Source organism: Sorex fumeus, unplaced genomic scaffold (assembly GCF_029834395.1).
Source record: "Sorex fumeus unplaced genomic scaffold, SorFum_2.1 ptg000193l, whole genome shotgun sequence".
NCBI lineage: Eukaryota > Metazoa > Chordata > Mammalia > Eulipotyphla > Soricidae > Sorex > Sorex fumeus.
The window spans coordinates 818,586-835,240 of record NW_026606250.1 but is presented as its reverse complement, the minus strand read 5'-3'; the positions used below and the strand labels follow the sequence as shown (position 1 = coordinate 835,240).

At 39.5% G+C, this 16,655-nt stretch overlaps 1 protein-coding gene across 1 annotated transcript in view; it reads left to right on the top strand.

The window, feature by feature from the left end:
* SYCP2 (synaptonemal complex protein 2) overlaps positions 1-16,655 on the top strand; it is a 62,339-nt gene that overhangs the window by 4,062 nt on the left and 41,622 nt on the right. Inside the window, exons 4-13 of the mRNA XM_056108128.1 lie at positions 249-353; positions 617-641; positions 3,345-3,430; positions 9,155-9,240; positions 9,688-9,722; positions 10,761-10,903; positions 10,985-11,037; positions 13,594-13,639; positions 14,199-14,291; positions 16,549-16,609. Of these exons, the coding sequence (XP_055964103.1) occupies positions 249-353; positions 617-641; positions 3,345-3,430; positions 9,155-9,240; positions 9,688-9,722; positions 10,761-10,903; positions 10,985-11,037; positions 13,594-13,639; positions 14,199-14,291; positions 16,549-16,609 (733 nt within the window). The remainder of the gene's footprint in view (positions 1-248; positions 354-616; positions 642-3,344; positions 3,431-9,154; positions 9,241-9,687; positions 9,723-10,760; positions 10,904-10,984; positions 11,038-13,593; positions 13,640-14,198; positions 14,292-16,548; positions 16,610-16,655) is intronic.

Below are 16,655 nucleotides of genomic sequence, written 5' to 3'. Positions count from 1 at the left end.
GATTCCTGGCACCCATATGGCCCCCTGGTCCCTGCCAGGAGTGACCCTTGAATGCAGAGCCAGGAGTAAGCCTTGAGCACCACCGGTTGTGGTCCCAGAACCAAAATGAATAAATACCAACCTATTTGAAAGCAAATTTATTTTTTAATTTTTATTCCTGCATTTGTTGTTTGTGTAAACAGCAACAAATATATTCTTAAAATTGCTTAAGTTGAATTTATTTTAATTGATCTATGCATTTTTTTTACATGGTTACCTGGTTTGAAAAATCCAAGGAAATTATTCTGAGTCAAAGAAATTCAAAAGAAGAAATTGTTACAAACATGGTAGAAGACCTATTTGATCTTTTAATGGTAAATATTACATTTAATAACTGGTGTTTTATAGCTTTATAGCTTGTATTTGTTTTTTAAAAAAAACACTGTTTTCTCTGTGCCCTTACCCTAAAAGTCACTAACTGGCTGGTAAATGGGTTGGATTTGCCTATTCTAACTTGTGTTTGTGGACCACTTATCCTGATTCATATCATTAAATTAGATAATTATGTGATGATAACCTCTACGTTAGTGATATTTGTAATGGTTATAACAGACTAAATTATATTTATTTTTTTCAGGTGGTACATGACACCAGTGATGAAGGTACAATAAATATTTATGTTTAGTATTGTTTTATCTATTCAAGCAATAGAGAATATTGCTTTATTCTCACAGTACTGTCCTAGTAGATTTTTCTACTGAAAAGGATCGGATAGTAAATATGTCTGCTTTCATCAACCAAGGAAAATAATTAAGGATGTTATGTTTATATATACAAATCAAGACAAAAACCATATTTCCATAAATGTTTTATTAATGTACTTCAAAACATGATCATCATTGAGTATTTTTAAAAAGAATTCAGGACTGTTGAGAATAGCACTGCTTTTGAGGGGATAGTACTTAAGATTCAAATTAATGTCCCTTGTAATCAAAATTGATTGCAGATATCCATTTGCTCATGCTTATCTGTAATGAGATTTTATGTATAGTGCATTAGAAAATGTTCTATAATGCACATAATGACAAATACCAATATCAATTCCTAAGCATAATTTTTAATTTAGCACATTTATCACTTAGAAAGCATTTATAGGATATTAAGTACTGTCACTTTCAAAAGTTAGGAGGAGCTATTCAGCTCTATAGTTAGCCAGGTTTTGAAATAGAGAAATTTCCTTTGCACTGAAAGATTCAGAAGTGCTACTGAATCTATATTCGGAGCTTGGGGAAGTTGTTCTCTTCTGTGAATCTATGTGAGAATGGAGGGGTCACTTTTCTTTTAAAGGTTTGACAGCCTTGAAGTGTATGAAGTCGCTTTGTAGCACGTGTGATTCAGAGAGCCTTAGTTTAATTGTTTTCTAATATAAGCATTATTTTGCCTTAGAATTTTGTGATAGATTCATTAAGTTCACTCAGAGTTTGATAAGGTGGTCAAGGGCAGTTCTCGTTCAGAAAAATTTGTCTTGGTCCTAAATTCAAAAGGTGAGAGTAAAACTTCTTACTGCCAAGTCCCTGGGATACTGCTATATGACATAGGGCACGATAAGGCATGATGTTTAACAGAGAACAGCTACTTAACTTCTATGTAACTGATCAAAGCGAAGTTCGTGAGAATAATTGAGATGGCCAGAGTGACCAGTCCTGTAGATACGGTTCTTGCCTTGCACACGGTTGACCCAGGTGATCGACAAACCCAGGAGTGATTCCTGAGCTCAGAGCCAGAAGCCCCGAGCACTGCACATTGGCCCAAACACCGCCCCCAAAACTTCAAGATGAAAAATGAGATAGATTCAAATATTTCTACCGAGTTCTTACCAATGAATTCCAGTAGGCAGGGGTCACACCCACCAACTGGCCCCCTGGTGCCGTGTAATCCCATCAACAGCCAAGACTCAGAGACTATAAAACCCAGCTCCTGGAAGAGAACAGGGCAGAGTCTCCTGCCCTCGCGCCTGACTGTCCTCACCGGGGACCCTTGGAGGGGGGCGGGTTGAGTTTCCCTCCCCTCCCCGAGCAGAGCTCCAGCAGCCGAAGACCTCCAGAATCATTAACACTTATTTTTTTTTTTATTATCTCATTCCTACTTTGGACAACCTGGCAGGCTACCGAATGTAACCTGCCCACACGGCAGAGTCTGGCAAACTCCCCGTGGCGTCCCCAATATGCCAAATACCAGTAATAGTGTTGGGTCTCATTCTCCTAACCCTGAAAGAGCCTTGAATATGGCACTTTTTAAAAAATTTCAGGGCTAGGATGAAGGAGACGTTACTGGGGCCTGCTCGAGACAATCAACGAACAACAGGATGGTCGTGATCGTGATACAAAAGTGGGCAGTGGTGTAGAGGTGGTTCATGAACTAATTCCTGTTCTCCTGATATAATGGGGAGAATGTTCTGTAAATAAACTGAGAACATGTTCCTATTCATCTTTTCATTTTTCCCTAGCAATAATACCCAAATTATTCCATCTTTTCACCTGTCGAGGAAGAATTCCATAGGATAATTGAGAATGATGAATTATTTATAAATAATTTATAAAAGGAATTTTCAGCTTCAAAGCCAAAGAAGATGAAATTTAGTCTAGGTTTGCCACTTACTAGCTAAATGACTCTCCAAAACCACTAACGATTCAAGATCAGGACTAGATGGCTTGACCTTAATTTTTGGTAAAGGAACAACTCTATAACTCTCTTCTTTTTTAGGCACATAAAGTAGTATTATTTTTGAATAAATACATAAAGTTCAAAAATGGAACTTTCCATATTGAGTTTTGGTCTCATTAATTTAGTTATACCTCAAAAATTCAATAATGGCTATTAACACCTTTCAGCTTCATGAATATATAGATGACTGATTTATTGTCAAAAATTAATCCCATTCTAAAAAGATTCAGCAATAATATATTCTGAGGAATTTTCCTGCAGACTTTTATAATGCAAATTTTAACAATAACAGTGCTGCAACAGAAAATGGGTACAACATTCAAAAAAGTGAAAGAAAAAATCTCAATTAGATGCAAAGATGATTTTTTAATTTGTGTAATCAATGATGCTTTGGGACTGTTTTCGCCTCTAAAAACTTTAATTTAAAGCAAGGTGTTAAGAGCAGAGAAATCAATAAAGGGTTAGTATTAGTTACTATTTAAACTTGCAGTTGATGTTATAAAACTTTTTGACTTTGAAGATCAGTGGGCTTTGGACTGACTTTTCAGATAGGCTGTGAAGTCATATGAATTCACATGAAAAATAATTGCCATTTCAGTGATTTGAAATACATATATTAATCATTTAATGCTTTTATTCAGGTAAAAGACAAGTAGTAGAAAGCTTCATACCTCGAATATGTGCCCTGATTATTGACTCAAGAGTTAATATTTGTATTCAGCAGGAGGTAAAGTAATTTATTAAATTTTCCCTTAAAAATATTTGGTAATTGGATTGCAAGTCTTCAATAGGGTATTTTAGTGTGGCACTAAATTACCTTTTTTGGGGGGCTTACACCGGTTTGGTGACTGGGGTTCGTGGGAGACCATGCAGCATTGGGAACTAGGGAGTGCAGGAAACTGAATCTGGGGGTCCCACATGTAAAGTGTGTGCTCCAGGCTTTGAGCCTTCAGGACTTACTCCTGGCTCTGCTGTCAGAAATCACACCTGGTGGTACTCAAGGCACCGTGGGTTGCAGGGGATCAGACCCAGGTCGTACTGCTACAAGGCAAATGCCCTACCTGCTGTACTATCGTTTTGACCCATCTTTTTCACCAGTTTTTAAATTTAATTTTTTCTTCTTTTTGAGTCATGCCCAGCAATGCACAGGGGTCACTCCTGGCTTTGCACTCAGGAATTGCTCCTGGTGGTGCTCAGGGAACCATATGGGATGCTGGGAATTGAGCCTGGGTCAGCCGTGTGCAAGGCAAACGCCCTGCCTGCTATGCTATCACTCCAGCCCGTTTTCACCATTTTAAAGTATGGTTTGGTTGGGCTATTTCTTTATTCTTGAGCCACACCCTGCAGTGCTCAGGGCTTACTCCTGTCTCTGTGCTCAGGGTACCCCTATCAGGACTTGGGGTACCATATGGAGTGCCAGAGATTTGAACCCAGGTTGGATGCATGCAAGGAAAATGCCCAACCCACTGTAATATCACTACGGCCCCTGAAATGTTGGTGTTTTTGTGTGTGTGGTGCCAGGGATTAAATGCAGGGCCTCACACATGCAAGGTAAGTGCTGTACAGCTAAACTGTATTTTCTGCATTTCTTTCCTCCTCTAACTTGGAATAATTACTATAGCAGATAAAACAGTATTCAGTCCTTTTTGTTTTATTGAATCACTGGTGAGATACATAGTTACAAACTTGTTCGTGATTGGGATTCACTAATACAATGTTCCAACACAGGTCCCTTCACCCATATACATTTCCCACCATAGATGTCCTCAGTTTCCCTCCTGCCAACCCCTCCAAAACGCACATTCCACTTCCCCACCCCTGCCTACTCCCATGGGAGGTACTTGGCTTCCTTCTCTCTCTCTTTCCTTCTGGCCATTATGGTTGGCAATACAGGTACTGAAAGGTTATCATGCATATCCCTTTACCTCCGCTCAGCACTCAGATCTTGTCCAGGGTGATCATTTCCCACTGTCATTGTCATAGTGGTCACTTCTCTGTCCTAACTGCCCTACCCCCTCCCAGCTTCTAGTCATGAACCAGTCCTCCTGGCCCTTGTTTCTGCTCTCTTTGGGTATTAGTCTCTCATTTTTTTTATATCTCCCAGATTACAGATGAGTGCAATATTCTGTGCCCGTCTCTCCTTTTGACTCATTTCAATCAGCATGATGCTCTCCATGTCCTTTCATTTCTAAACAGTTTTATGACTCCATTTTTCCCAGTGGCTGTGTAGTTACTCCATTGTGTAGATGTACCATAGTTTCTATATCTAGTCGTCTGATCTTGGGCACTCAGGTTGTTTCCAGATTCTGGCTATTGTGAATAGTGCTGCAGTGAATATAGAAGTACAGATGGTGTATCTGTTCTGCTGTGTGTTTTTGGTTCCCCAGGGCATATTCCCAGCATTGGTATTGCTGGGTCAAATGGAAGCTTAGCTTCTAGCTTTTTGAGGAATGTCCATATTGTTTTCTGAAAAGGCATTCCCACCAGCAATGAACGAGAGTCCCTTTCTCCCCACGTCCGCGCCAGCACTGATTGTTCTTGTTCTTTTGGATGTGTGCCAGTCTCTGTGGAGTGAGATGATATCTCGTTGTTGTTTTGATTTGCGTCTTCCTGATGATTAGCAATAGAGAGCATTTTATCACGTGCCTTTTGGCCATTTGAATTTCTTCTTTAAAGAAGTTTCTGTTTGTTTCCTCTCCCCACTGTTTGATAGGATTGGATGTCTTTTTCTTTAAAGTTCTATTAGTGCCTTATATATCTTTGATATCAACCTCTTATCAAATGGATTCTATTCCATGGACTATGACTCTTACTCACTGTGTCTTTTGAGGTGCATAAGCTTTTTAGTTAGTCCCATTTGTTTATAGGGCTGTTCAGATATTCTAAATCTTCTTGTTTCAGCCTTTGTAGGTAATGGGATCCAGGATTTTACCCATTTCTTCTAGGTTCTCTTGTTTCTTGGCATACAGAGTCTCAAAATAATGATAATATTTTGAATTTCTGTGTTGCTGTTCTGATGCCCTCCCCCTTCATTTCTGATTTGGTTTATTGGGATTCTCTCCCTCTCCCTCTCTCTCTTTCTCTATTTGTAAGTCTTGCTAGTGTATCTTGTTTAAGTTTTTCAGAGATGGTTTCACTGATCTCTTGAAGTTTTCTGAAATTCCAGCTCATTGATTTCTGCTCTAAGTTTTGTTATTTCCTTCCATCTGCCTGGTTTGGGCTCCTTTCGTTGGTCATTTTCCAATATCATAATCTGTGAAGTCATGTTATTTATGTGGGCCCTTTCTTCGTACCTGGTGAATGCTTGTAGAGCTATAAACTTTCCTCTTAACGCTGCTTTCTGTGTCCCACAAGTTCCACTAGCTTGTGTCCTCATTCTTGTTTGTTTCTAGGAATCTTTTGATTTCATCTCTAACCCACTGGTTGTTCAGTAGTGAGCTGGTTAATTCGTACCTGTTTAATTGATTCTCTGTTTCCATGTGTGATCAACTTCTATTTTCAGTGAATCATGGTCTGAAAAGATAGTTGATACAGTTTCTTATCCTCGATTTTATGAAGGTATGTTTTGTGGCCTATCATGGAAAATGTCCCATGGACACTGGAGAAGAATGTGTATTCGGCTTTTGGGGGATGAAAAGGCCTGTATATAGCTATTAGGGCTCTCTCTTCCTTTCTTCCTTCAAAGCCAGTAATTCCTTGCTGAGTTTTAGTCTCGTTGATCTATCGAGATGACAAGGCATTGGTGAAGTTTCCAACTATTGTTAATGCTGCTATCAATGTCCTCCTTGAAGTCTATTAGCAGTTGTTTTAAGTATTTTGCTAGTCCCTCTCTGGGGACGAATATGTTTAGGAGTGTAATTTCTTCCTAATGTACTCATCCTTTGATTATTAGGGAATGGTCTTTTCTGTGCCTTCTAACCTTTTTTCAGCCTGAAATCTGTCATCGGATTCTAGTATGGCCACCCCCACCTTTTTGAAGGAGTTAATTTGCTTGAAAAAAGTCAAACACAGCCTTTGACTTTGTGTTTGCTCTGACTATTCATTCAAATGTGTTTTTTTTTGTACGCAGCAGAATGTTGGATTCAGTTTTTTAAAATCAATTTTGCCAATCTGTGTTTTAATTTGTGCATTTAGACCATTGACATTGAGAGAGATTATTGTCATGATGTTTTGTGCTGTCTTCTCTAGTAGTTTGTTGGTGCTTGTGGGGTTTGTCTTACCTTACAGTTCTCCTTCAGTCTTTCTTTCAACATTGGTTTTGAGTCTGTGAAGTTTCTGAGCTGTTGTTTATCCATGAAGTTGTGCATCATTCCTTAAATTCTGAAGGAGAGTCTAGCCAGGTAGAGTATTCTTGGTGAGGCCTTCACTAGCTTGTTTCTTTTTAAAACTATATCCCACCATTGACCACAGGCTGGAGGGTTTCATTCGATAGGTCTGCTGTAAATTGCAGGGATGCTCCTTTGTGTGTAATTTCCTTCTTTGATCTTGCTGCTTTCGGCAGTGTATCTGTGGTATTTGTTGTTCTGATTAGGGTATGTCTTAGAGTTAGGGACTCTTTTAACTAGTACCCTTCAGGCTTTATGGATCTTGATGCCCGAGTTCTCCAGCTCCGGGAACTTTTCAGCAATGATGTCTTTCACTGTGACTACATCACTGGGGTTGCCTCCCTGGCCCTCTGGGACTCCAGTGATTCTTAGCTTGTTCCGCTAAAATTCATCCCATAGTTTTGTCCACCCTTGAGCTATTTTGAGGTCTTTCCCCATTTTAGGTTGTTTCCTGGATGTATTTTGCTGCTCATTTTTAAGCTCACTGATTCTGTCTTCAGCTGTTGTTACTCTACTGTTGGTCATTCGTTGAGTTTTTCATTTCATATACCAGATTTTTTATTAATGATATTTCTGTTTATAGTTTTCTTATTTCTGCTCTCATTTCCTCCTGTATTTGATTGGATGCCAATTCCACTGTTTTCTCTCAGATCCTGCTGTATTTTACTGGATATCCATTCCACTGTCCCTTTGAGCTCCTTAGACATCCTCACCATTTCATCTCTGAATTCTTTATCAGAGAGATTACATATGTGGGTATTCCTAGTTGAGGTTTCAGAGCTTCTGTCTTCATTCTCTCCTTGTGGTGGGGTTCTACACTGTCTGACCAAGGTGCCGTGGTAGTCTGGAGGTGGTGATCTCTTCCTTCCCCTTCAGGGTTGTTCCCTTCCTTTTTACACTGGTGTACCTGTGTAACTGTGTGACTGTTTTTGGCATATCAAATATGTCATGGAGGTGTGATTCAGGAAATGTGTTATTTTGCCTGAACTTACTGATACCTGATTGAAGTAGGGGTTCATGGGCTATTGGCCTAATGGGTTGGGGTGGCCAGGGTGCCCTGGTGAGAATTCAGTATAGGAGACCAAGCAAAGGATCTTATGGACCATAGTGGGGGTTTATAACTGGTGGCCACCTTCAGGGAAAAACCACACTCACCACTGGCCTGACCTCTGGGGAGAGCGTTGGCAGAGTTCTGTGAGGGTTCAGCACCTGCCCCCCAGTCATCCTGCTCTCGTTAGCATGAATCAGGAGAGTACCCGCAGAGCATTGGCGTCTGCACTCCCCTCACTGCCCTCCAATCTTTTGACACCTGTTCTTCATACTGGTTCACAGACTATCAGTTATAAACAATATGGCACATCAGTGATTTGAACCTTTCTCATTACACTTGTGGACAGCCACTGGTCTACGAACTGGTGGTTGAAGAATGGATCAAGAATTATTTACTGAAAACTCAACTATCTTGGGTTTCATCTGCATATGATTCATGTGAAAATACATTGCAGTATCATTATTAGGATTCCTATTATTTAAATGCTAAAGGTAATTTGCATTAGTGTGTATATATAGGAGTGTACATACGTGTAGCCACAAAAGCCCACTAATAAGGTACTATTTTTGCTTGTGCTTTATAGCATCAATAACATGTTAAATTGGAAAATAAACAGATTTTATGTACAGAAATCATAGTATATTCTACTTTTTGGTATTTGGGGTGTTTTTCTTATCCGTTATATATACTTATACTATTTCATCCATCATTTTCCATTATGTGTGAAAGTGCTTATTAAGAAAGTGATTATTAAGAAAATAATAATCTTCTAAATTTATCACTGTATCACTGTCATCCCATTGTTCATCGATTTGCTTGAGCGGGCGCCAGTAGCGTCTCCATTCGTCCCAGCCCTGAGATTTTAGCAGCCTCTCCTTACTCTCCTCCCCAATGCTGCCGTATTGGAGGCTCTTTCAGGGTCTGGGGAATGAGGCCCGTTATTGTTGCTGTTTTCGGCATATCGCATACATCACGGGTAGCTTGTCAGGCTCTGCTGTGCGGAACCTCTAAATTTATACTCCTAAATCTTTATACTTAATGTTTCACTGAATATATTTATCTTTTTCTTTTTCAGACTCTGAAAAAAATGAATGCTATGCTTGATAAAATGCCTCAAGATGCCAGGAAAATACTCTTTAGTCAAGAAATGTTAATTCTCATGTAATAATATATACTATTTTGCTTCAGGTGGTTTAAGTTAAAAATTTAAAGAATTTTTTTTTTCTTTTTCTTTTTGGGTCACACCCGGTAATGCACAGGGGCTACTCCTGGCTCATGTACTCAAGAATTACTCCTGGCAGTGTTTGAGGGATCATATGGGATGCTGGGAATTGAACCCAGTTTGGCCATGTGCAAGGCAAATGCCCTCCCCGCTATGCTGTCGCTCCAGCCCCTAAAGAATGTTTTATAAGTCAGTTAGACAACCATGAGTTACATAAATAATTAAAACTGATAAACTGCTGTAGATTTTAATGACATTTTCTGCTAAAATCTGTGATAATAGCTAACTGGAATTTTACTGAATTCCCTCCCCCCCCCCCCCAGAATTAGAGGATTTATATTTAATGGATAATAGTTTAGTATATAATCTATTATTTTTATTCATAGGCGTAGTTTGGGAGAAAGGATTTTAGATGCGGGAGGTAAGTATAGCTTTTCAAACTTCATATTGAAAAGTATTCCAAGTTTAATAATCTGATATAAGAATAATAGAAACATTGTGGTAGAGTGAGATTAAGCGAGTGAATTATAAACTGTAGTCAAACTGTTTTTGTTTAGTTGGAGCTACACCCCAGAGGGACTCAGTGCTTACTCCTGATTATCTGCTCAGGATTCACTCCTTCTGGTACTCTGGGGCCCATGTCATTCTGGGCTTGAACCTGAGGATCCTGCATGTAAAGCGTGCACTCTGACCCCTTAGAGATTTCTTCTGACCTAGCAATGTTTACTTAACTAAGTGAAAAATGAGATATACAAATAATAATGTGACAGTGAGAGATGTCAACTGTTACTTTGTTCCTTATAGATCTATCAATATAAGAAATAACCACTTTTAAATAAAAATCTGCATTAATTTTTCAAAGAGAAATTCTTCATTTTGTGCAGTTTGGTGTGCTTGGGGTTGAGTTGTTTTAAGATAATATGTTTTAAATAATATTTAATTATATTAAAAATCCCAACTATTTTCTCCTAATCTTTGATGTAATAATTTAGAGACAAAAACTGCTATTCTACAGTGTCTTAGCTAACTGTGTTCCTAAAACACATATAGTGATGTAAATCAGTATTGTCTCAAAATTTTTTAATAAAAGTAATTGAATAGTAAAAATAAAATACATGAGACTAACTGTAAACATGCTGAAACCAGAAAACAAGGATTCTTTGGTCTATAGACTTATATGGGTTACTTTGCTATTTCCCATGCAAATAATGGATAGCAGAGTCTTCGGCTGTTTAAAATTTTGTTTTCAATATCCTTTTCACACTTGTAGTAAACTTTTGTTGGTAGCCATAATGATATATTTCTAATCTAGATCATGAAAATGGCATAAGATGAGTAAATTACACTAATAATAAATTGCACTGATTTCTGTTGCTTTTTCAAAACACTTTATAAAGTATATTGGTTTATGAACTTTATTTCCGTAATTAAAATAACACACCAACAATTTTTTTAAAAGATTATGATTTACAAGTTGGTATCCTGGAGGCTTTATGTAGGATGACCACAGAAAAGCAAAGACAGGAACTGGCATGCCACTGGTTTTCAATGGATTTTATTGCTAAGGCGTTTAAAGGAATTAAAGACTCAGAATTTGAAACAGTAAGTAGTTTAAGAAATAACAAGTTCAAAACAAAATTTTACATTGTTTTGCTTCCTAAATGCCTTTTTGCTTTTAATTAGGATTGCAGAATATTTCTCAACCTTGTAAATGGCATTCTTGGAGACAAGAGAAGGTAAACTTGATGCAATATGCAACTATTTGTTAATAAAGCCATAGAGTGCAACACAGTGATGGTTGGAAGGGATCGCTCTGGGTGGGAGATGTGTGCTGAAAGTGGGTAGGAGACCAGACACGATGGCCTCTTGGTATCTGTATTGCAAACCTCGATGCCCAAAAGTAGGGAGAGAGATGAAAAATGCCTGCCATAGAGGCAGGCTGACTGGGGGGGGGGGGGGCGGGGGGGGGCAGAAGGGAGACTGAGGATTTTGGTGGTGGGAAATATACACTGGTGGAAGGATGGGTGTTGGAATGTTGTATAACTGAAACTGGATCATGAAAGCTTTGTAACTCATTCTCACTGTGGTTCAATTATGAAGAAGGGGGGAAGAGAGGAATTAAATGAATAAATTCCTTTAAAGAGAGAGAGAGAGAGAGAGAGAGAGAGAGAGAGAGAGAGAGAGAGAGAGAGAGAGTGGACAGCAGGTTTGAGCCGGGGGCGGGGGGCGGCAGGGGCCTCATGGGAAGGGGGGCGTTCTGGGCCGTCCTTCACGCCCGACCGAGGTCACCAGCTGCCCCCACGAGCAGCTCTCCAGCACGGCCACGACTCCAGAGCACAGAAACCAATCTCTTAACTGTCTAACTTTTAATAGAAATACTTCCAGGGTTAATAAGTAAAACAGCAGAAATCCAAAACCGCGTGGCCGCTATTGCGGCCGCGCAACATCATTTTATTCTTAAACCCAGCTGTAGAAAGCAAATCATTTCACAACGCTGTTTCAGCATGTCTGATTGGGGGGGGGGGGTCATAAACTCTAAACAATAATTGTGCATCTTCTATTGAAACAATGTATCTAGTCAAAGTAGATAGAGTATTAACTAGAACTCATCTGCCACACAGGAATTGGGAGGGTTGGGAGGTGGGGTTCTATTGGGGTTCACGGTTAAAAAGTATTGGTAAAGGGAAATGTGTTTGATACTTACATGACTGAGACCTAAACCCGAAAGCTCTGTAACTTTTCCCACAGTGATTCAATAAAGAAATAAATTATTAACAAAAAAAAATAGAGAGAGAAAGAGAGAGCGAGCGGGCATTCAAGAGGGAATGCGCCATGTTGAAATGAACTTTATGAGCATAGGCCAAGGAGATAACTCAAACGCTAGCATACATACAAACCCTAGGTTTGGTCCCCAGTACTCCATGACCCCAGAGGCACTGCTGGGTGTGGCCCTGGTGGCCCTGAAGCTCCCTGTTGGTGACCTTGATCGTCCCAAACGCTGTTGATCCTAGCAGCCCCTTATCTCTAGGCCTGCACTGTCAATTGCATACTGCCCTTGGCCCTTGGCCTCCAAGCACTGCTGGGGACGCCATCCCCTCCCCAAATGAAGCTAGTAATTTGGAGGGTGAAATGTGGATGAGTAGTTAAAACAGTATCTTAATGGAACATCATTTACTAAATTATGTTAGCAGGTAAAATAACCCTCTGGTGTTTGCTACGTTTCTTTGGAGGAAAATTACATTTCTCCTAATATTACTAATTGTACATGCATGACAGTAAATTTAGTACTAGAATAATAAAGATTTAGGTTCAGGGATCAATGTGATAGTACAGTGAGGAAGGTGTTTGTCTTGCACACAGCTGGCCATGTTTGATCCTGAGCACCTCCAGGAGTAAGCCCTGAGCACTGCAGTGTGACCCCCAAACGAAACAAAGAAACAAAAGCGAAGTACAAATCTTAACTGAATCTCTACCTCCTTTATCCAATTACTAGAATGAAAATATATAGATAGCAGCTGTGAGATGTCACCCTTTATAATCATCATACTATATGAATACCCTTTGAGGTTGTTTCACCTCAGAAATGGGTGTGAAAGAGTGCGTATTATTGTCACTTTTGCTAAAGTCAGAATAGAGTATTTCAGTATAATGTCTGCCTCCTTATCAGTGCCCCAGATATGTATGTTGGATGAATGGATTCTTGTTGACTTGCTCAGGAAATGAAAGATGGGGTGCGTTGAATGTCACAAAACTTAGGGATTTGAATCAAAGATTCCTCTCTTTCTACTCAAAAGTTGGGCAAAATATTTAACCCGTCTTCTTGACTGTAAAATAACACAACTCGTGTCTCATATTTGTTGTGAAAATTAGCATTGGGGTGGTTCAATGCTAAGTGTCAGTAATAATATCTAAAAAAAAATTTTGGTGAACTCAGACATTTCCAGAGAACTATTTTTGGGGGAGGAGAGTGTTATTTTGGGTTGTACCCGGCAGTGCTCAGGGCTTACTTGTGGCTCTGCACTCAGGGTTTACTGCTGGAGGTGCTTAGGAGACCGTCCCAGTGCTGCTGGGGATATAGTTCAGTGGTCAGGCATTTGCCTTGTATGTTTTAGAGTCCTAGGTTTGATCCCTGGCACTGCAAGGAAAAATAGTTACTAAATGAGATATGATTTTACTTGAACTAGACCCACTACTGGATTTTTTTTCTACTATAGGTTTGATTTCTGTGACTAGTTAAGATTATGCTTCTAAGCCTTAGGAAATTTTTTTAACTGAAACTACTTTCATTTCAGGGTCTTTACATTTCCTTGTTTATCAGCATTTCTTGATAAATATGAGGTAAGTTTTAAGTTTCTCTTAGATATTACTAGATGATTTTTGATTTAGAACTCAAGAAAATTTTATATTTGTAATTGGTAGGAGCATTAAAAATAATAAAACTAGATGGCAGATATAACTGTTCTAGTGCTTTGTATCTGTATGACAGTTTATGAAACAGCATATTTGTAGTCAAGGATAACTGAAATCTAAAGCCTGTACTTTTTCAAATTTTCTTGTTTCCTTGAATTTTCAATTTACGATTCATCCAAGGACATCCAAACCAATGTTTTAGATCTATCTTAACACCTGGACTGTGTAATTTCTTAACGGTACCTAACATCTATGTAAAATATTAAAGTAGCATTTTTGATTGTTTCTAAATCGAAGTGGGAGATTTGGGGTCACACCAAGTGGTTCTCAGGAGCTTCTTCTGGCTCTGTGCTTGGGGTTGCTTCTGGATATGCACAGGGGACCAAGTGGTGTCTGGGATTCAACGGGGCCAGCTGTGTTCATGGCAGGCACCACCAGCCTGCGCCTTCTCCCCAGCCCAGCACTCATTTTATGTTTACCTTTTCAGCTGAAAATGCCATCAGATGAAAAACTTGAGGAATTTTGGATAGATTTCAATCTCGGAAGCCAAACTCTCTCATTCTATATTGCTGGAGATGATGTAAGCTTTATTCCCTCTGTATCACTTCAGATGTATGTATAAGCATATATAAAACACGTTGATTTACTTTAGGAGTATTTCTATTTCTATATATTTTAGTAGATTTCAGTACTAGGCAGGTCTAGTAGCTTCGATAGCAACCTGTTAAGTGAGTCGACACTAGGAGCAGGGAGGACCCTTGCAGAGCCAGCGAGATGCTGGACGCCCCCGTGTGGTCTCAGCGGCTTCCTGCAGCAAGCCCAGGAGACCCTCCGCACCGCTGCTGGTGACTGACGCCCCCCCAAAGGAAAGAAATGAAAATGATTTCTGAAGTACTGTTGCAACGGAGAAACTAATGCCATTTCAACACAAGCTTTTTTTTAACATAGGCTTATCAAAAAAAAATTGCATGTCAGTGACAGATAACATTTTACATTCACATGAACATTAAATTAATTCTAGAAAAAATACCAAGTTGGGCCAGAGGGATAGGTCAGCCTTTGCATGCGACTGACCCAGGTCCAAGTCCTGGAATCCCAGGTGATCCCCCAGCACTGCCAGGAGTTGTCCCTGAGTGCAGAGCCAGGGGTAAGCCCTCAGCACTGCCAGGTGTGAACCACCCCCCCACCAAAAGAAAAAAAAAGAACAAGTCAAAAGTCTCTCAGTTACACTGACATTAGCAGGTAATTACAAGTATTTTTTATGAAGCCCGAGCATAAGAAGGGATTCGTTCTTAGCAATAGGGTGTAGTAGTAGTGACATTAGGAGGTCTTTCTCAGCTATATTTTTGACATTGTGCCAAAACTGAGTAAGAAGTGATTTAATTGAGTAACTGCTAATACTATAATGAAGATTTTCAGTTTTTTTGAAATCCATTCATCTATTCTAAAATCCTTTTTTTGTTTTTTGGGGTCCTACCTGGCAATGCACAGGAGTTACTCCCAGTTTATGCACTCAGGAATCACTCCTGGCAATGCTCGGGCGACCATATGGGATGCTGGGAATCAAACCTGGGCCGTCTGTGTGCAAGGCAAATGCCCTACCCGCTGTGCTAGTGCTCCAGCCCCTAAAATCCTTTTTTATTCAGATAAAGGCTCTGTAGATGAGCATCATCGAAATGTCTCATGGTTTTCACATGTCTTCATTTCTTTTTGTTTTAGCATTATCTGCTTAATATAGATAATTCTTAGTTAAAATTGAGTTTTCAGATACCAGACCTGTGTCTTAGTGGCACTGAGGGCTTTTCTTAGTATATTTGTTTCTGCAGGGTTTGTAGGAGAATTCTTCAGGAACTAGATGTTCATTTTGGGAGAAGAGGATAGAATAGGGCCGATGAATTTTCAGCCCTCACTTAGCTTTATCTAGTGGAAATTTCAGGCAAGAAAGAAGTAATTACAATAGCACACATGACGGGAATAAATATAAATATACATGTGCCATGTTCCAAATCCTGGCCTAGATGTTGGGAGGTTGTTCTTCCCTAACACTTGGTTAGAATCCTCTCTCCTCTGTCTTTTTTTTGTGAGCCACTCCCAAGTGGTGTGCGGGGTCAGAGGTTCAGGGGTCCCTCCCCACTGGCTAACTGGACACAGGCTCAACGCGAAGGCCTGAAGATATGGTGCTGCACCTTTTACTCTAACTTTTTGTATGAATTCGGTATTTAGTTATGCAGATTTTTATTGCTAATACTTGTAAGGGCAATTGTTTAGTTTGAGAGCACTGCTATAAATGAAGGACAGTCAGTCAGTCAGTGAATGGGATTGAGAATTGAAGTTGATCTCATGAAACAGCTCAAAGGAAGAAATAGCTGGACTTGGAGACATTTTTACAAGTATCTCTAATATTAATATGCATTCTTTGAGGCTCAAGGATGGATTAATATTAGTACTATTATTATTTTTTTGAAATAAACAGATTTTATTTGGAGGATTTTTAAGGCGTAGAGGGAGGTAGAGAGAGAGAGAGTAACGGAGCAACATGCTCAAGAGAGAACACGGGCTTCTCCAGGGCAGGAGAGAGGCTCTACACACATACCACCAGCATTAGACACCAAAGCATGAAAGTCCATATCTCAAGAGGGGAGATGTGGGCGACACATGTGCTCGGTCACGTGGCTGCAAGCACACGGGCTCGGGCAGCATATGCACCTAATACTATTATTAATGATATTAATACTATTATTTCTTTTGAAGATTGAACACAGATTAAATGTGACAAGCATTTACAGAAGGTTTAAGATGAATAAATTATTTATGGCCAAACTTTTCTTAAATTTAAGGATCATCAATGGGAAGCAGTGACTGTCCCAGAGGAAAAAGTTCAAATATATACCATTGAAGGTACAGAATTTTTTTGTATATTCTCTCTCTCTCTCTCTCTCTCTCT